The 21,470-nt window shown below is 34.8% G+C and overlaps 1 protein-coding gene across 8 annotated transcripts in view; it reads left to right on the top strand.

Annotated features, from left to right (window-relative positions):
* The window catches only part of EXOC6 (exocyst complex component 6), a 215,122-nt gene that overhangs the window by 33,548 nt on the left and 160,104 nt on the right, over nt 1-21,470 (top strand). For 5 of the 8 annotated variants that reach the window (XM_057531068.1, XM_057531071.1, XM_057531072.1 and 2 more), the window contains exons 2-4: nt 17,326-17,497; nt 18,778-18,825; nt 18,915-19,005. In XM_057531068.1, coding sequence (XP_057387051.1) covers nt 17,326-17,497; nt 18,778-18,825; nt 18,915-19,005 — 311 coding nt within the window. Of the gene's footprint in view, nt 1-15,855; nt 15,987-17,325; nt 17,498-18,777; nt 18,826-18,914; nt 19,006-21,470 lie in introns of those variants that run through there. The other 3 variants (XM_057531069.1, XM_057531074.1, XM_057531067.1) reach the window with 2 other exon arrangements.

Genomic DNA, 21,470 nt, shown 5'->3' with positions numbered 1-21,470 from the left:
TGTTGCTAAAGTTTTGGGTATATAAATATTAATGTTATATTTATATTTTGAACTGTATTTTTTAGCATAAAGTGCACAGATTGTAAGTGTAAAGCTCAAATAATTTTCTCTTTTCCGTGGTGAATGGTGGTTTTTGTTGTTGTTGTTTTGTTTTTGGTTGTTTTGCTGAGAAGTCAATCTTAAGAGAATTTCTCCTTAATTATAGATTAATACTCCTGTAAAGGACTTTGGTAGCATATATAGATCATCTCTTAAGTTATTAGGCAAACTGCACATTAGATCTGCTGTAGACAATTTGATATTTTTGTTGAATTTTCTAAATTCTTCTAGGGAAGCAGTCTATGTCTGAATTCATTAATCTGCTTAATTGTTTAAGGTTTTTGAATTAAAATTTATTTAGCAATTCAATTTGTTATCCTAGAGGAGAAATTAAATTTCTGTGTATTAGGTGTTTCCATTCCTCATCTTTAGCTTTTTATCAAGTAGCACAAAAGTCAACAGGAAGAGACATCTCCTTGGTCAGGAGTGTAAAAACAGGAAGGAGGAAGTCTATTGCAAATCTCTGTTAGCTGACTATCAATTCACATTTCACCATAGAGGATGTCCATTAACGATCATCTTTGTGCTGTGTTGTTAACCAGAATTTCAGTGAGTGTTAATGTTGGTATTACAGAATGTCAGTCCTAGTTATAGGAAGTAATGTTAACTAACAGACTGCACTAGGCTCTTTCCTATGCATGGAAACAGGATACTATTCGTGAGAACAAGGCCGAGAAATTGTACATAGAGGAAAACAAGGCAAGTAAAATATAACATCAGAAATGTGGAGAAAATCATCCTTTGCTTTTTTGCCTTTGCTTGATCTTGATGCTTTGATAGGTTGTATGATCCTTTAAGATATGATCATATCCATTTTTTAAAAAATTAGGGCATGTCAACTCTATCATTGAAATATTGTTTGACAGAATATCTTCAATTGAATTAGAGGAAACACCTGGGCATTATTTACTAAAGCATTCTAAGAATGCATGTGGCAAACTAGATGAAATATTTCATGGGAAAAGAGTGAATATTTTGTTAACAAGAAATCTTTTTCAGCATTCTGTGATGAAAGAAATTAAATTCTGTGTTTATACATTTCTGTGTTTGTACATTCCTAGAGTTGCTAGAAACTCTCAGATACTCTGCAGCTACAAGATACCTACTTGGTTTAGATACCCAACACTGGTATTTTAGGACACTTAACTTATCCTGAGTTCTTTACTTGGCTGTACAATATTGTGGATGTTTTGAAGAAATTAAAAGTGTTGTGTAAAAGCTAGATGGCATTATATTATTACTGTTTATTATTGTTATTCTAGAGACCTGTTTGACATTTTCTTTTCCTCAAGCATCTGTTTACTTAAACTATGCCTTTATTTCTGGATTATTTTGTGGTAATTCTTCCCAGCATTTTTAATTCATGGCACAAACAGAAAGTTAGAATGAGGGTTGAGATGATCATTATTGTGGTATGCCTATAACTTATTCATTTGGGAAGACATACTCTAATGTGTTGATCAGATAAGGGAGTTTGTCAACTCCTTATAATTGTAAAATTGTGTGTGTGTGTGTGTTGTGTGCATGTGTGCGTGTGTGCATGTATGTCTTAGTTAAGGATTTTTTGTTCGTTTGTTTTAGTTGTAAGTACCAAACCAACTTGAATTAACTTAAGGAAAAAAATGAAAAAAAAAATAGTGGAAGGTTACTGGGTATCTCACAAAAATCATACTTCTCAAAAGACTGGAACAAAGAAGTAGAAGACCATATTTCTTTCTGTTTCTCCATGCTTCGTTCTGTCTTCATTTTCTGAGAGGTCTGGCTTTCTCTGCTTCTCTCTGCACTTGAGGAGGATGACTACCTATAGCTTCTGTATGTCAGTCAGGCACATACAGCTGGCTATTTCTGAATTCCACTTCAAAATTCCTGAAAGAATGTGTCTAACTGAACCAGCTCAGATCAGTTGAACACCTCTGGTGCAACGTACTGTAATTGGAAGGGGCTGTACTGCTCATTCAGCCTTGTGAACAGTTTTCAGAGACGAAGAACATATTGCCGTTGTGTTTGTGCACTTTTCTGGGGAGAAGATCTATAACTTTTATTAAAATCGCAGAGAAGAGTCTTGCCACTCCCTGGCCACTGCCCAGATAAAGGTTAAGAATAACTACTCTAAGAGTTATGATAGAATTCTCTCTACTTACAACAGGTATCCTTCATATCAGTTAGACAGTTTAATTGTCTTTTTCACAATACTGTGTTCCTTCCTGCCTGTGTTTACCATGATTGAATTCCCTCCCCCTTATTTCTCCACCTACTCAAGTATTACCTGTCACTGAATTCCTTTCTTAGGTCCTATTTCCTCTATGAAATCTTGGCATCTTAGAAGACTGCATTCAATGTGGATAAATAAACAAACAAATAAATATATGCACACATATACATATATGTGTATTTTCTATGTCTGAAATCTTATAACATGGATTTTAAAAAATGCTACACAATGTTATTTAGTGGTATGTCTTAGGATATATTTTTTCTTTTCTTTCTTTCTTTTTTTTTGGTTGTACTATGCGGCTTGCAGGATCTTAGTTCTTCAACCAGGAATTGAACCTGGGCCATGCAGTGAAAGTGCCAAGTCTAACCACTGGACCGCCAGGGAATTCCCTGTATATTTTAAATAAATGTCTTAAATGCAGGCCTAATGTAATAGTCCATGAAGCTTATTATTGTCATGCATCTCTGATTAGTTCCAACTGTGTTACATAGCATAATGCCATGGGTACAACAGACTCATATTAAATACTTTTTGAACTGAATTAATGACAAACAAGAACCTTCATTATAGAAAACTTGAAGAATATATAGAATAGAGTGGAGGGAAAAAATCACTTTTTTCCCTACTGCTTAAGGATAATCAAAATTCTAGTCATTTTTTATGTTAGAAACAACAAATATTTATTTATTGAACTTATGATATTCAACATTTTAAATGTTGAACTTTGTTAAATATTTGTTAAATGAAGTTAAATTACATTATATATAAATTTCAACCTATTTTCTCTATTTATTTGATTATTTCCAATTTTTGCACATTTAGGTGGTTCTTATTTTTTGTGAAATTCTGTGAACGGTGCTATTAACTCTAAAATAATTTCTTAGAATCTTGGTTCCTGGAGGTGAAAATAATCATGTAGGAAATAATAGGTAATAGCTAACATCTGTTGAATATTTACTATATGCCACTGTTTTAAACACTTACATGTGTTATTTTATTTAATCTTCATAAGAAGCAAATGAGGTACTCATTTTGCAGATGAAGAAACTGAGGTAGAGATAGATTAGGTCATTTGCCCTAGGCAGTCAGTAAGTGGTGAGCTAGATATGAACATAGGCCATTTGGCTTCTGAGCCTGTACTCTTAGTCATGATGCTTTGCCTTCTGATTTAGAGTATCAGATAATGAAAGCTGCAACATAAAAAAATTATTAAATTTTAACTTAAAAAGGTGGGAAGGTTTACATTAAGATTGGAAACAGTAAGGAATGTGACCAGAATTATACTCAGGGAGGGAGGGTCCTGTATCTTGAACTTGTAATAGGTCAGGTATAGGTCCCTTATTCCTCTGCAGCTCTGCAGTTCCAAGATACAGGCCTCCAGTAGTTTTAGTAACGCCAGTCTCTGGTTTATTCTCTCCAGGACTGGGGGTTGCTTGATGCAAGAAAAATCACTGACCTTTGTACCCTCTTCAGGTCCTTTTTCAATTCTAAATGATGGAAAAAACAAGACACCATCTTTCCCTGCCTTCTCTTTTTCATCATTCCTATCCTCATTCATTCATTCCTGTGTTAAAAAGAACATAAATCAGATTTGCTTTTAGCCTTTCTTACTAGAAGGGCTAGTTCTTTTCAATTTGGTAGACCGGGCCTAATAGAATCCATGCACAATGGTTTGTTTGTTGTCTTGTTTTGTGTTTTTGTCATGCCTGAATGTGAAAGCAGGCAACTATTCTTTGTGTGGTTTGTGAGAGAGTGTGTGTGTGTTGTTGATGTTTGAGTATTGCCAACTTCATTTTAAAGGAGCTTAATTTTGTGAGAATTCATTAATAGAGGCATTGCCATGGTAATAAGAAAGATACTCTGGAATTGAGTAATGAACATGTTACTGACATATTTAAGGTAAAGAATTTCAGCAACTGAGTGTTTGGTGATTTTTTGCAGTGAGCTCCTTTCACCTTTTTTCGTGCAGTATTCTCTAACACTCCGTGTGAGTTCAAGACTTGGATTGTAGACCTGGCTCTGGCCTTTTGTAGACACGTGCTGTTGAGCAAATCCTTTAACTTCTCTGAGCCTCATTTCCTTCATCTGTGAGGCAGAGATAAAACCAGTTGCCCTGTCCACTTCCCTAGGGTTCTTGGTATCAGATGCAATGACGTATGCAGAATTGCTGTGGATTGCAAAGCAGCAGTACAAATGTAAAAGATTATTTTTATTTTTTATTTTGTTAATTATATTCTGCTTTTGAATGGACACAGAATTGCTCTTCTCAACTTCTTGTTTTTTGTCCATTTTTTCTGCTGAGCTGTGAAATGACCAGCAGAAGTGGACTGTGTGGTCAGGATGAATAGTGGGAGTTAGGATCAGCCTTGTATCAGGGTAACCATCTTTCGATTTTCTTCCACACTATTTCTGAATTACACTTATTTGGCAAAGTGTCTTTTGAAAAACACATTATAAAAATTAAATTAATATGTATTAATGTATATTTATTTTTAAAATGCATAATTTTGGAATCCTTTCTTCCAGAGTTAGAATGAAATGCATTTACAGCTGACTTTCATTTTTAATATTTTCTGCAGTTTGGTAAAGTTCTTTTTTTTTTTTACTTCAGGATATACTTATATCTTTTCCAGGACCTCCAAAAATTATTATTTTTTTAAACCTTAACTTTGCTTGACATATTTTTCCCCATAAAAATGCTGATGTTATATAGTTTAGAGGTAGGTTAAAAAACTCATCAATCTGTTAGAAGTTTTAGATTACTTTTCATTCAGTAATTTTAGCATTATCCTCATATATAAGACATTTAACATGGAACAAATCATAAAAATTATCTATAAATTTTTCCAATGCTGGTTGAGAAGATAAGTGAAATACATTTTTGTTTATATTTGACTGATACTCAGTTTCTTTAGATCTTACCTTAAGAGTCAGTACTGGGCTTCCCTGGTGGCGCAGTGGTTGAGAACCTGCCTGCTAATGCAGGAGACGCAGGTTCGGGCCCTGGCCTGGGAAGATCCCACGTGCCGCGGAGCGGCTGGGCCCGTGAGCCACAGTTGCTGAGCCTGCGCGTCTGGAGCCTGTGCTCCGCAGCGGGAGAGGCCGCGATGGTGAGAGGCCTGCGCAGCGCGATGAAGAGTGGCCCCCACTTGCCACAACCAGAGAAAGCCCTCGCACAGAAACGAAGACCCAACACAGCCAAAAATAAATAAATAAATAAATTAATTAAAAAAAAAAAAAAAAGTAACTGAAGTGAAAAACCAATTGAGGACACAAAACAAGGCAAAAAAAAAAAAAAAAAAAAAAAAAAAGTCAGTACTAATTTCCCATCAGTTTTCAATATAAAAATAACTCATGTATTTTTTATAAATTCAAACACTGAGTTTAAGATGTTCTTTAGTAAACTTATTTTTCTGTGTGTTCTTTTAATATCTGAGTGCCTATGATATGTCAGGCACCATGTAATATATAAAAGTTTATCCTATGCTAGATTGTCCATGCTTCCCCATAGGAGCTTAGAGTTGCCAGAGAATTTTTATGGTGTTTATGGTTCTGTTCTGTTATTTTTTTAATTAAAAAGTTTTAAAAAATTCAAGTATAGTATTTACAATTTTGTGTTACTTTCAGGTATACAGCAAAGTGATTTAGTTACATATTTTTTTTTCAGATTATTTTCCATTATAGGTTATTATAAAATATTCAATATGGTTCCCTGTGTTATACAGTAAATCCTTGTTGCTTATCTATTTTATGTAGTTTGTATCTGTTAATTCCATACTCCTAATTTATCCCTCTTTCCCTTCCTTTTCCCCTTTGGTAACCTTAAGTTTGTTTACTATGTCTGTGACTTTGTTTCTGTTTTGTATATAGATTCATTTGTATTTTTTTTAGATTCCACATATAAGTGATATATAATATTTGTCTTTGTCTGACTTACTTAGTATGATATTCTCTAGGTCCATCCATGTTGCTGCAAATGGCAATACTTCATTTTTTTTATGGCTGAGTAATATTTCGTTGTATATATTTCAATATATATGTACACACCACATCTTCTTAAACCAATTGTCTGTTCATGGACACCTGAGTTGTTACCATGTTCCGGCTATTGTAAATAGTGCTGCTATGAACACTGAGGTGCATGTATCTTTTTGAATTAGAGTTTTCGTCTTTTCTGGCTATATTTTCTGGCTTTTCTGGAGTGGGATTGCTGGATCATGTGATAGCTCTATTTTTAGTTTTTTAAGGAACCTCCATACTGTTTTCCATAGTGGCTGCACCAATTTACATTCCCACCAACAGTGTAGGAGGGTTCCCTTTTCCCCACACCCTTCCAGCATTTATTATTTGTAGACTTTTTGATGATAGCCATTCTGACCAGTGATACCACTGTGGTTTTCATTTGCATTTCTCTAGTAGTTAACAATGTTGAACATTTTTTCATGTGCCTGTTGGCCATCTGTATGTCTTCTTTGGAGAAATGTCTATTTAGGTCTTCTGCCCATTTTTTGATTGGACTGTTTGTTTTTTTGATATTGAGTTGTATATTTTGGATATTAACCCCTTATAGGTTGCATCATTTGCAGATATTTTCTCCCATTCCGTGGTTTGTCTTTTCATTTTGTTAATGGTTTCCTTGACTGTGCAGAAGCTTTTAAATTTGATTAGGTCCCATTTGTTTATATTTACTCTTATTTCTTTTGACTTGAGAGACTGATCCAAGAAAATATTGCTACGTTTTAAGTCTGAGAATGTTTTGCCTATGTTCTCTTCTAGGAGATTTATGGTATCTTGTCTTATAGTTAGATCTTTAAACCATTTGGAGTTTATTTTTATATATGGTGTGAGGGAGTGTTTTAATTTCATTGATTTACATGCAGCTGTCCAGCTTTCCCAACACTACTTGCTTGTCTTTTCTGCATTGTATATTCTTGCCTCCTTTATTGTAGATTAATTGACCGTAGGTGTGTGGGTTTATTTTTTGCTTCTCTATTTTGTTCCATTGATCTGTATGTCTGTTTTTTGTTGTTCTCCTGTTTTTAACCATTATATTAAAGCAGTAGATAACAGCATAAAGCAGATTTTAAAAAAGGAGGAAATATTTTTATTTTGATTTCACAGTACTTAGTTGTTAATTAGGTTGAGTATGAGATGCACACCGTATTTTGATACAATTGTAAAAGAAAAATATTTGGATGTCTAGAGATTACTTTTTGGTGAAGAGTGCCCTCTAGTGAACCTTTTCTCTTTATTAAGATTTGCAGTTCTTTGCATCCTCACAGCATTTGTGAAGGCACCTTCAGTTCTCAAGGAATTTAGAAGATAAAACATACACTAAGTAATTGGAGAATAAATTTGATGTGTTATACAAATAAATAAAAGATAGTGTATTATAGTCTGTATGTAAAAGAGCTGGGAAAATTCCAGGTAATGGGAAAGTCATTATTCAATATAGCTATTCATGAAAGTATCCCAAAGGAACTATCTTGAGGTGAATTTTGAAGGAAGTTTAAGACTGAGGCATATTGTGGGGAGGAGCATCATGGGGTCAAAAAAGAAGTTAAGGACAGTGCCAAAAAGGATTAGTGCGAAAAGGGAAAAAGAAATGGTGAAAAAAAGAATTATTCTGGAAAAGGTTTAAATTTAATTCGATTTTAAATATTTTATGCAGATGTCCAAACAATTTGTTCATGTACTTAGAAACCTTTTTCAGATGTTTGGGAAGGATTCTGCTGGACAGTTGCGGCTTGGGGTCTTTCACGCGGCTGCAGTCAGATATTGGTTGCTGCTTGGGCTAAAATCAGCTGAGGCTCAACTGGACTAGACAGCCACGGTGGCTCACTCAACATTGCTGGCAGTTGATGTGCTGTCAGTTGGGAGTGCCCACATGTGGCCTCTTCAGCATGGCATTTTTAGGATTGTTAGATTTCTTACGTGATGGATGGTTTTCCCCAGAATGAGTATCTAAAGACATCTATGTGGAAGCTGCATGGCTTTTTATTCTAGCTTCTGAAGTCACATATTATTACTTAAGTTATATTCCATTGGTTGAAGCAGTCATAAGCCTGTCCAAATTCAAAGGAAAGGGATATAGACCCCATCTCTCAATGGAAGGTGTGTCAGAGAATTTCGGACCTGTGTTATAAAACTTCATTTACTTTCAAAACTTTCCTGCCTCCTTGAAGAGTTAGGCTCAGCACAGATAAATTTTAATGATTTAGGGAGCAGCCATCCTCTGTATTAAAGTTACCTGTGCATATGCCTGTTTTTTGTGCTTAATTTTCAGTTTCTGTTGTACATGGTTGGTACTTAATGAATATTGTTGGAAAGAATTCTCCTTTCTCTTTATCCTGCTGTTAATGCTTTGGAGCTATTTCACTTCTTATTTGTACCTGGATTACAGAGAATCAGGGAAAGTGATGGGAACTTGTTATTCATGTTTGATGTATTTGATGAAATGATTGGAAAATGTTAGGAGTACTAACATTTAACATGACACCTTATATTGACTATTTTCTTTCTTGCTGTTCTAAATTGCTAAGTAACTGTAATATAAAAATTTTTTTTTCCCCAAGATGGAGTGGTACTTTGAGCAGTCCTTTTGTGTACTTAAGGTAGGGAAATGGTGTCTTTGCTATTCGTTGTTTAAAAAAAAAGAATTCCAAATCATGTGACCTTATGTAAAAGGGGCTTTTCTCCCCAATGAGAACTCATTTGCTCTCTTTGAATATTTTAGCTCATTGTTTCTCATATGGATGTTACTGGAATTTTGGGCACCTTAAATGTATCTAAAGGCTGCTAAAGAGAGTTGCAGTGTTTCAAGTCCTGTTTCTGACTCTAGCTGCAGGTTTTCAAGTGGGTTATAAACTGGTTTGAAGACACTGCTCCACTGAAAAATTAGATTACATTTCCAATTTACATAGCCTCGGATACAAAAACCAAGTGGTCACTTAGGGTAGGAGCAGTTAGAGTATCTCAGTGTAGCTTCTCCTAGTTTCCAGGATCCATACAGTAGGCACAGAGAACTGCTGATGAGAGAAAATAACGTCTCACTGGTGTGTAACTGCCCTTTTATGCTTGGGGCTTACATATATCCTGTTCCGAAAGAACTTAAACTAGCAATTTATGTGCTTCTATTTAAGGAAATATTTTCAAATCTTGGCCTTAAATTACTTGCCAAATGACTGGTTTGTTGCATGACCAATTTGCTGAATTTACCAAATTTACTGATATACCGAAAACCTGTTTTTAAAACTATTTTTGAGATTGATAGCAAGTAATTTGTATTGGATAAGATGGTTTTAATAGCTTTTGAAAACTTCTGATCACTTTTTCTGTATTACGTTTAACATTGTTTTCATAGCAGCATTTTTAGGAATGTTAAATTTGTCAAAAGCTGATAATCATAGGGTGGTTAATTGTCATAAATATGTTTAATATTAGAAAAGTATATTTTTTATAGTTAGTAACCAAAATTTCGGTGCTAATCAGTATGATTGGTACTTAGAACATGAAAAGCATTCAATATAAATATGAAATTGCTGAAAAAGTATCATAAATAATCTCATTAATATGAAATACCAAATCTTGAATACTAATTATTAGAAATATAAAATTAATATTTTAGAAATTAAGTTTGATAAGCCATTTGAAACACTGGTGAGAGAATAGAAAAATGCCTGTGGACTGGAAGAATATAGAATGCTCAAATGGATGCAAACACAATTTTTTATTACTAGAAGTACAGAATTAAGGCAAATGTGTCATTTGAGGAACTGGTGAAAAAAATGTGGTTAATGTTTGAAAAAGTAGAAAATGACATTAAAAAGCATACAGTGGAAGTCAGAAGTAGCTGATACAATTATTTTAGTAAAAGAAAAATTTAAAAATAATTTCTCAGGAAACAGATTTTATTTTCTTTACAGTTATTATGATGGAATTTTTTTTTTTACAATGAAGATGCAATGAAAGAAAAAGATACTGAAAATAGTGTACGGGTATTATATGCTTTTTGACAAAAAAATCCTAATGTTGCCAGTAATAAGAAGAGAGTTCTTTTTCACATAGTATCTTGTGAATGTTTTCCTTCAGAAAGATGTTTTCCTAAAAAAAATTGGAATATGATGAGTACATTATTAATATTATTAAGAGAATGTAGCATCTGTCTAAAATATCGAAGTAGCCTGAGTGCCTCCATTAAGACATTTGATTTTATGATAAAAGCATTAATTTTCAAAGAGCCAATTTTAACATTTAAATGACATCTTAGTTTTCTTATATTTATTTTATTACCACTAGGTGGAGCCCTATGCATACAATTCAAGAGGCATTTCAGAAAGCATTTACTTGTTTACATTCTATAAGCCTGATACATCAGATGATCAAATACTGTGAGATAACTCATATTTCTGTACTTTGCATTGGTGTGGAAGATTAGATATAATGAAGATAGAAAGTGTGTACCTAAAAATTTTTTTTTAGCTATGCTTTTAAGACATAAACATTTTTTTAAGACAAATACAAGAATGCTTTTATGCATTCCTCGTTGCTAAAGTTAAAATATGTAAATAAAATCATAGCGTAGCGTAGTCCATCTTTGTTTTTCTTCGCGAAGTTTTAAAGTCATCTCTTCTTTTAAAATTGATTTTGCATCTGATTTTTGTCTGATTAGCATTAAATTTTGCCAGAAGTAAGGTTTTATTGTGCTAAGCTTTTGGAAGTGCTGACTGGACTCTTGTATTGAAGTCATTATCTATATATGGAGCACTAAGTTGCAACCACAGTGGATGTGGGTAGTGCAAAAGTTACCGACTTTCTAATGTTCACTCTTTCTGCTTTTGTCATATCTGTGTGTATTTATTTATAGAAACTTGATTAGGCTTGCCAATAGACATTATAAGATCCTGGGGACATTTTGAAAGAAGAAAAAATTATTTTCATTAACATTGTATATTGCTTGAACATTTAGGACAGCAGTATATCTGGCACACTAATTAGATGGATACAACTGTTAACCAACTTAGGATTCAAGGAATGAATAGTGCTGAATGGTATTTCCTTTCTTGCCCTGCAAGTCAGAATTTCAAAGAATAATGATTATCATTCAAAGACATAAAAAGGAAAAGAAAAATAGATTTTTCAGAGTCCCTTCAGCTGAGGTTAGCTGAGTACCAGGCCCTCAGTTTTCTCTGCTTCATACTTTGTTCCTCCTTATTTTCTTGCGTTTGTAATTTAATACTGCCTAACAATTAGCTATGCCTCAGTTCTCATCCCCTTTTTCTGTTCGTTGGATGATTTCACCTGATGGGTGCAACAGTGCACATCAGGGATTCCCTACTGAGTCATTCTCAATTGTTGATCTTCAAAGGTGATCTGGTTAGTTGCTATGCTGGTAACTTCTCTGCATTCTCATGCTGCTTATCACCATTTCTGATTGGAGAGGCTGTCTAAAATAATGGTTAAGAGCACTGGCTTTGGAGCTAGGTAGACCTGGGGTTAAATCTTGGTCTCACTACTCTGTTACTTTGGACTTAAAGTCTTAATCTTCCCAAACTACATTTGTAAATTGGGATGCTAACAGTATCTACATCATTAAGCTGTAGTGAATACTAATGAGATAATGCATGTAAATCACCTAATAGTGAGTACTTGGTCGTGTGTTACTGTTTTTTTTTTGTAGTTTAAGCCAGAAGCAGCAGAATATGACTCCTCTTTAGTCCACTAAGTCTCTGGGGAATTGTTGGTAGGGAGTGCACATCTTCTCTGCTTCTCTCCATATCCGTCTCCCTCCACCTTCTCACCAGATTATCTCTATAATTAAGCATAGATCCCTTCAGAGAGAAGATTGATAATTCTTGCTATGCAAAAAATCTTGGGATGAGAATTGCTTTTCTTTTCTTCCTTTTTCCAGTGTTCTATACATACCCACCTTTTCTCCCTTCCTGCCTCTCTCTATTCACTTAGCTGTTTGTTATTGGCTTTATTGGCAAATTTTAAATTACTTTTGACTTTACTTTTCATGAGAGTGGGTAGAGGGTTAAATCAACTACATGTCGTGATTAATGCCTTTTTTGAGTACTTGCATTTGGCTTTTAGATTTGTGTTGCATCTATTAAATTAAGAAAGGCAGAACTATGAACTTTCTAGGGTTCTTTTCAGGACCCTAGAATATTCTATCATTTGGTGAATTTTGGATTCTGGCACTTGCCGGGTCATTCTTCAATACTTTCTTTAAATGTAATTCATTTCTGTGATTTAGAACATTTCTTTATCTCGACTTCATTTCTGTGTACTCTGCTCAGAATGATCTCGTTGATATGCATTGTGGTTGACAAGTGGCTGTATCAGCTTGGAGTGCAGCTTGTACTCAGGACTGGAATGGCAGATGGTTACCAAGGGTCAGGAGAGACTTATCAGTAGGCAGATCAAGACCTACTCTTCCTTCTCATTCACAGTACTAATTCTTTAATGTTATTTTTATTTCCTGTATTGGGACTTACCATTCTATTTTAATAGCAGAAGGCATGGAATGTAAGTAGTTCACCCATTTCAGGTTTTGGTTTTCTGTTAATGGATGGTGGGTATTACATATGTCATGATATTGTTTTTCTCCATACTAATAACATCAGTAGGAAAAAAGGTGTTCACCTGCTATAATAGTTATACTGCTATTAAATGTTTTAATATATATGCTGTAATATATGTATTATATTCCTATATATGTGTGTATATATATAAATAGATGCTATGATAGATGCACTGGCAGTGTTCTGAATTACTATAAAGCAGGAGTAGTTTTTAAAGCTCTAGAGAATAAATTGGAAAGGTACACTAAGGTTTGGACTTTAAGAACTTTCTAAAATAAACTGATGAGGATGAGTATAATTTTTGTGACTTTCTGTTTGAATTAAAAAAAAAAAAATCCCACAAGGACTCAGAGGCAAAGAATATACAAATCAATTTTCACTGCAAAGTAAAGGAGCTGCTACAGTGGAGGATTACTGGACTGAATGTCAATATTATGACATAGTATGAGTGTGTTTCATGTTTGGTAATTGCAATCATTGTTGCTTTTGTTGTGGTCATCCATGTACAATCCTTGATGTCAGTCTATTTATCTCTTGTAAAAATAAAATACAGTGTGTGTGTGTGTGTGTGTGTGTGTGTGTGTGTGGAAAAAAAAAAAGAACTTTCTAAAATAAAATAGACTTATGGGAAATAACTATTGTTTCTCTTCTTTCTTTTTATTTATATGTCATTGTTATTTTTTAAAGAGATAACAGTATTGCCTTTGCACTCACAAAAGGAGTCAAACTTTCCTTTGGAGTGACATTGTAGTAGGGCAGTCCTGAAATACCTCTTGCTAGTTTTTTGCTACAATGCTACAACAGTAATAGAAAAAAAAAAAAAAGAGCCGGTTCTTTTGGTATTTTCTGTTTACTACCTGGTATTTTAAAAGCCAGATAAATATCAAACTTTTATTAAAATATGTTAAAAATGATCTTAGAAATGCATATATATACATTACTTAAAGAAATATAATACTTGTTCACAATTATGAAATAAAAATTTGTTTATAGCACACCAGGGTCAGTTAAATAAATTTCCTCTTGCACACAAATTTTCCTTTGGTATAATGTTGTTTGTTTAATTAAGAGTTCTTGTTAACTATATGTGTTAATTATAGGAAAAGCATGAGATGGGAATTCTGGTACTGCCTCGGTCACTCACTAACTAGGCGACACTGGGCAACTCATTTACCATTTCTATGCCTGTTTCCTCATTTGGAAAAAGGAGGCGATGATATTTTCTCTGGTGTGGTGTAAGAAATAAATGAAACATTAGATGTAAAAATTATAAAAGTCCCTATACAATTGTCAGGTATTGGGGGTAGTCAACTACTACAGCATGGGTAATTGAGTGTTAGCTATTTGATATTTGCAGCCAGTACTTAATTATTCAGCAGATGGTTCACTTATTTAACAAGGATTTGGTTGTCTCTTATGTGCATACTATGATAGTAGCCAGTGTATATTGAGCACTTACTATGTGTCAGTTATTGTGCTAAGAGTTTTTCATATGTTTACTAATTTAATCCTCATAACACTCTGATGTAGATACTTTTTTAAATCCCTATTTTATTGTTGAGAGAATTTGGATTTAGAAAAGTTGGTTGGCTTAGCTGAGGTTGAACAGCTAGTGAGTGTCCTTTTTGATTCCATCCATCCATCTGTCCATCTATCAATTATTTATTGACCATCTGCTACATGGTAGGCTCTATTCTAGGGCTGGGTGTACAACAGGGAACAAAACAAACAGAAACTCTCTGCCCTCCTGCAACTTACATTCCAGTGAGCAAAGACAGAAAATAAATAAAAGTGTGAAATAGAGAGTATATTCAATAGTGGTAAGAGTTATGCAGTGACAAAGTAAATTCCTTTATTTTAGAAAAAAAAAAGCAGGAAAAGGAATTGTGTGTGTGTGTTTATAATGTGGATATTGTGGCCGGAAAGGACTTCATCAAGAAGGAGACCCAAAAACCTGAAGGAGGAGAGGGAGACAGCCATGTGTGAGAAATGTGATCCAGCTAGAGGAAACAGCATGTGCAAAGCATAGGACAGGAATGTGCTTGTGGTGTTTCAGGAACCACAAGGAGGCCAGTGTTGCTGGCGTGGAATAAGTAAAGTATTAGGAAGTGAGGTCATTGTGATAATATGGGGCAGAATTATGTAGGGCTTTATAGGCTGCTGTAAGAAAAATAGGGTTTTGAGCAGAAGAGAGACATGGGGTCTGACTTATATTTTAGTGGGATTATTTTGTCTACTTTGTTGAGAACAGACTGAAGGGAAACAAGGGTGGAATCAAGGAGACTGGTTAGGGAGCTGTTGGCAGTAATCTAGGCAAGACAAGTTGTTGGCTTAGTGCAGGGTGATACCAGTGGAGGTAGTGAGATGTGGCTGGATTGTTTTGGTGGGGAGGTGAGAGAAGAGAATAGTCAGGGATGATTTCAAGGTTTTTTTGCCTGAACAACTAGAATAATGGAGTTTACTAAGATGAGGGAAGGCTGTGGGAGGACCAGGGTTTGGGGAAGAAGATAGGAATTCATTTTGGACATATTTGAGATGCTTATCAGATATCCAGTTGGAGTGATGCATGAGTTTGAAGTTCAAGGGAGAGGTCAGACCTAGAAATATAAATTTGGGAGGTGTCAGAGTGTTTATGGAATTTAAAACTCCAAGTCTAGGTGAGATCTAGAGACAGTATAGGTAGAAAAGAGAAGATATCCAAGATCAGAGCCTAGTTCTAGCTTAGCTCTTGAAGGCCCAAGTTCTTAATGATTGCAACCTTATATTGCTGTGTCTAGTGTTATAATAGGTACTCACTAAAAATCTGCCACATGGAGGCTGCCCTCAAGAAGCTTATGGTCTTTGTGGAGAAACACAATATATGACATATACTTGAAACATTTAAGTTACAATGTAAAGAAATATTTGTATATAACGTGTCAGAGTGAGCAGACTGACTTTTCATCTGTCCTACAGATGAAAAGATTACTTGGCATGGAAATGATTGAAAAAGGCCTGCTGGAGGAAATGGGACTTGAACTGAACCTCAAACCATGGGCAACAGACGGGGGTGCACATTTTTGGGAGGTCTCCAAGACTGCTTTCAGGTTCAGTATGGTCCAGTGGTTAAAACTCTGTGCTCCCAACTCAGGGAGTCCGGGTTTGATCCCTGGTTGGGGAACTAAGATCCCACATACCGCAACTAAGCCTGTGCGCTGCAACTAGAGAAGCCCGCGCACTGCAACGAAAACCCAGTGCAGCCTAAATAAATAAATAAAATAATAATAATTTAGAAAAAGATACAGATTAAAATTAACAACAGGAGAAGACACATCAGGCAGGATCTAGGAGAGTTCCAGCAGGGAGCTTCCAATTGTCCTTTCCTACTGGAGTCATGTGGACAGCACTTATTTACCCCAGCAATGATGCATGGTAACAGTCATGGAGTATTACTAACCAGGGAAGCTCTCCCAAGCCATGGTGTCTTTTACTGGGGGTTGGTCCCATAGTCACGGCTGACTGCCTGAGTTGTTGACCTTAATCTTCAGCCCCTCCAGAGCTCATACCATGTGGCCCCATGCCCCCATCAACTGTAAATCACATTGTAAGTCACACTGTTAGCTTAGACTATTTGGCATTGCCCAAGGCGCCCAAGTAAACAAAGGCATCTATCAGGCAGGACATTCCAAAGGCTAACTGCCCAGGAGTTGGGGGCAAGGGCCAAACCTTTTTTTGGGCAAGGTTAATCCTTTCCTGCATGGTGGATGGGGAAGTCCCTCAATGTGGAGACAGCAGGAGCTAAGATACAGTAGGAGTGCAAACATCATGTTTAGAGAACATTGGGGTGATTGCAATATGGCCTTGTACTTGGGAATATGAACTCTGGAGCCAGATTACCAGGATTCATATCCCATATTCATGTTCGTTCCACAACTAGCAACTAGCTGTCACTTGCTAGTTGTGGAATTTATGACAGTTACATAATCTGTAACTTATCTGTAAATTAGCAAGGGTAATAACAATACTACGTTACAGGCTTGTTATGAGGATTAAAGAGTTAATATGTAAAGCAGTCAGAATATGTCCTGACACAGTAAATGCTGTAGAAATCAGGAGTTTGTTCATTCATTCCTTCATCATTCACTTAGTGATTCTTTTTTGAGCACTAGTATGTTGAAGACTTAGCTCCTGAGTCTCAGACTTTTATTTCCAGATGCCTAGTGATGTATCTAGAGGGCTTGTGGCTCTTTAAATAGTAACATGTTCAAAAAGAAATTAAGTATTTTCCACCCAAATTATTTCTGTTAATGTCAGTACTATCAACCTAGTTTGTTTGTTCAGAGATTTTATTTTAAGATATCAGCTCTTGCAGAGATTGGGCTTAATAAAGAGTAAATTTTGGTGAACTGGGAAGTTAATGTTACCTTTCCTTTTGTATATATACAGGTCTGTGTATGATGACCAACCAAATGCACACAAGAAGTTTATGGAAAAGTTAGATGCTTGTATCCGTAATCATGACAAGGAAATTGAAAAGATGTGTAATTTTCATCATCAGGGTTTTGTAGATGCTATTACAGAACTCCTTAAAGTAAGGACTGATGCAGAAAAACTGAAGGTAAGGAATAGTTAAAATTCTTTTTACCTTTGCTCTCAAATTACTCAAGTATTAGTTTATAGTGCATATTTACAAATCATTATTAAATGCACTATTTTTAACAAGTGGATTAGTGTACATATTTGGGAATGCTCCAATAATACAGTTGTCATGCTAATGACAGGAGTAATCTCTTTTTTTTTTTTTTTGTAAACCAAGTAATGCATTGACTTAACAGGATTTCTTTCCATGCAGGGAATTGAACTCTAAAAATTCACACAATGAAAGGCCTCATTTGGAGTTTTAGAGCTCTAAAGTGACAATTAGTACAATATTGATAAAAAGCTATCTTCTGAAAACTTGTAAAAACTTACTATAAATGATTGTGTTCTCAAAATTATTTAATAATAGTGAAACTGTTTTTTGGGTTTTTTTCTTAGTTTAATAGCAATGTGTAGTTTTCTTAAGGAAAGTTGGTCTACATTTTCTGCCACACAGCAAAAACATTATTTATTAAATGAGACCTGGATTTGTTCTGTCAGAATACAAAATATTTAGTTATAAGAATTGTCCTATTTATCTTTCTTTACATTTGGAGAGCTTAGCAGCCAGAACGACCCTGGTTCACCAGAGGTTATGATTAGAAAACCATTATATAAAGGATATTCAGATAACAAGAGACCAAATACAGCATCAATGAGGTCACTGAGCATCTTTGTTCAGAAATTAATGAGATTTTTAATAAACCAGAATGTGCTTCCTTACTATGATGACCTAATGAGTCACTTAATATGTGGGAAAATTTGAGGTTGAGCTTTGCCTGCACCTGCAGCATTAAAATGTTGCTGTGGATTGAGATTTCCGTGTTTGATGTTAATCAACCACCCAGTGTTTGCATTCAGCAAAGTATGAATGTTTAATTACCATAAAATGCAATCACCATTTCCTACAGACAGTGAATGGCACATAGACCTCATTGAAGTTATCAAAAAGGGACCAGTGGTCAACTGGGTCAGTGATTTGAATTGTTTTACAGACTTAGGGAAGCAAGTAAAGTTCAAAAATCTAGATTAAATTTGAGAAGTTTGCCACAGAATCTGTTAAAAAGAACTGTCATAAGTAATTGAAGTTAACAAAAGCCCTTTTCAATCAAAAGTTCAAGTTCAAGCTGTAGAGTTAATTTGAATTTGCATTTCTTTGTTCTAAGTTTCTCATGAAGCATGATCTGATTACAAGGGTGAGCAGTTACATCAGGGCAGTTTTATGCGTATTTGTCTAACTAAGGTGAAATTATTTTTAAGGTGCAAGTTACTGATACCAACCGAAGATTTCAAGATGCTGGAAAGGAGGTGAGAAAATGATACATTTTTTTGTGTATTCAATATGTGGATGCAATTTAACTGTTCATTTTAAAATATGGGCATTTCTTCTTTTTAAGGTGATAGTCCAAACAGAAGATATTATTCGATGTAGAATTCAGCAGAGGAATATTACAACTGTAGTAGAAAAATTGCAGTTATGCCTCCCAGGTAAGTTAAACTTGTCTATAATGTAACGTTCAGCTTGGTGAAATTGTAATTTAATGGTAGTGTATAGTCATTATTCATTATAGGTATTACAGATTACTTGGTGATTGTCCCCCCCCAAAGCCCATGGTATTCTTTCTTATCTACTTTATTCCCTGAATTTTCATGGTTTTCCTCCTTATTATAAGGCCTCTATTTAATGATCTGTCACATCAGTCTCCTAGAACAACCTCTACCTTTCCATTTCCTTTCTGCCTAGTTTGCCCTTTGTCCCTCCCCAACCCACCCCCTGCCTTTTTTCCCCTCAGAATACTTTCCCATGGAGAGAGTGTCTTTTGATTACATTTTCTTTCATTTTCCTAATTTGCCTAATTTTTTTACCTTTAGTTTTCCATTCTTTTCTTTTTGTCCCTTAAGCAGGTTTGTCTTTGGTCACAATTTCATTTTGCTAATAAGAAAACATCCAAAAGTGCTAGATCTTTTCCCTTTTTCGGTCTTGCCTTTCCTCTTATATTTTGGGAAGACTGACTTTTTAGGTTTCTGAGTTTCTGGTGTCTCTGTTAGGGCTCACATATTACTGGGACATCAAATAAATTCTGAAGAAACTAACCAGTACTTTCTTTACCTGGATATGCCCTGTTCAAACAAAAGGAAACAGGTATATGACATCCTTTTTTAATATAGTAAGCTAAATCTCAGTGTCCCATTTTTTAACTTATTTTTTTTTTTGGAAGGAACCCAAACCTCCATATCCAGGACAATAGAATAAGGTGCTTTGTATAATATTTATATAATGTAAATTTAGCTTAGACTACAAATTATATAAACTGTTAGCATATTTTATTAGCTAAAAAAATTGTTTTCTGACTTGTGAGAATAAAGCTTTTCTTTTTTGTTTTAGAGTCACTGAAATTCTGCTCATCTTAATTTCTAATGGACCAGGGATATGTGCACATTAACTTTGAGTAAATAAAATGTCTGCTTATTATGTTAGGTTTTAGGGTTGAGAAACCTATTTCCTTATAGTAATGCTTAATAATACCTCTTTGTCACCATCAGATACACTGAAATAGTCATGAACACAGCCTCTAGGTTTGAATGCTTTGTCCCTGAATGGTAATAAGCCTAAAAAATTGGGTACTGATGGAATAAGAAAGAGTAAATACAGCTTATTCAACCCTAGTGGGCTATTTGAAATAGAGAAATAAAGGGAAGTAGAAGTTAGGTTTTTTTTTACTGCTACTGTCTTTGCTCTCAAGGCTGGACAGGAAATCTGAGTTCATGTCAACATTGTGTTCTTAATAGCCACATCGAGAACTACCTCCTTTCCTCCATCTATCCTTCTATCTAATTATACACTCATACCTACTTTTTTGTGTCAGGCATTATGGTAGATATTGGAAATATAAAGTTGAAAATGATACAGTCCCAGCTCTGAAGGATCCCACCATCTAATGTGAATAAAGACAAGTAAGCCATTACTGTACAACTGCCTAACTCCTCCTTAGATTAAGAGGAGTATGAGAGGATATAAGAAGTCACAGGGTAAACAATGCATTTTCCTGGTGTATTAGTTAATTAATTATTTTTGAGGAAAGCATTATTTTTATATGAAAACAATATGGAAATAATATAAGGTAGATGTGAAATTTACATGAATTGTTGAGCTAAAGCAGGAGACTTCAAAGAAAGTTTATACTTGTAGCAGCAGTTTTTTAGTCTCTTTCCTAGGTTATGTGTTCACTGTAATGCTTTGGTTGGAAAATGTGAGATATATTGCATTGCAGTAAAGGGACTTTGATAGAGATATACATAGGGTCTGCAGAGTTAGGGCTGGTTCATTATAGCCACCATTGCAGTTTTTATGGTTTTTCAGGCAGTTAAACAATATCTTTTGTGAACCTGAAGCCCCCTAGGGAGTAGCCATAAGTCTGTAAAAAATCTGAAAAAAAAATGTGTCTATCTCTCTTGTCTAGGAAAATGTGAGCTGACTTGATGATCTAACAGTAATTTACCTACTTTATACTTTGAAATTTTACTAAGGATGAATGGTAATCTACATCATTGCATTAAAACCTTTTTGGTGGCAGTGTGTCTTCTTGCTGAAGCTTATAACAATTTTATTGAATAATTGTATTTCTGAACCTTCGATGGAAATGATAAAACAAATATAGATACTTTGCTATGTTTATTTATGCCTTTATTATAATTTACTCTCCGCTGTAAACTTTTGAGTTTTTTCTTTCTCTGTGCGTTCGGTGTAAAATTTTGTTTAGTGAGCTATAACACAGTTGCGTTATTTTATTTGGTATATTGAATCAAAATGAATTAATCTCACTGTTGCTCAACTTTCTCTCTCAAATAACTAAAATCCAAACTTCCACTTCCACTGCAGGAAGAGATATTAGTAAGTTTCTGATTAGGATAATTGTTACTAGGTTGATGTCTCAGTTATAGGTGTCAGCATG

The sequence above is a fragment of the Balaenoptera acutorostrata genome, chromosome 16 (genome assembly GCF_949987535.1).
Source record: "Balaenoptera acutorostrata chromosome 16, mBalAcu1.1, whole genome shotgun sequence".
In the NCBI taxonomy this organism is placed as follows: Eukaryota; Metazoa; Chordata; class Mammalia; order Artiodactyla; family Balaenopteridae; genus Balaenoptera; species Balaenoptera acutorostrata.
Note: the sequence above shows the minus strand (reverse complement) of the source record. Positions and strands in the feature narration are given on the sequence as shown.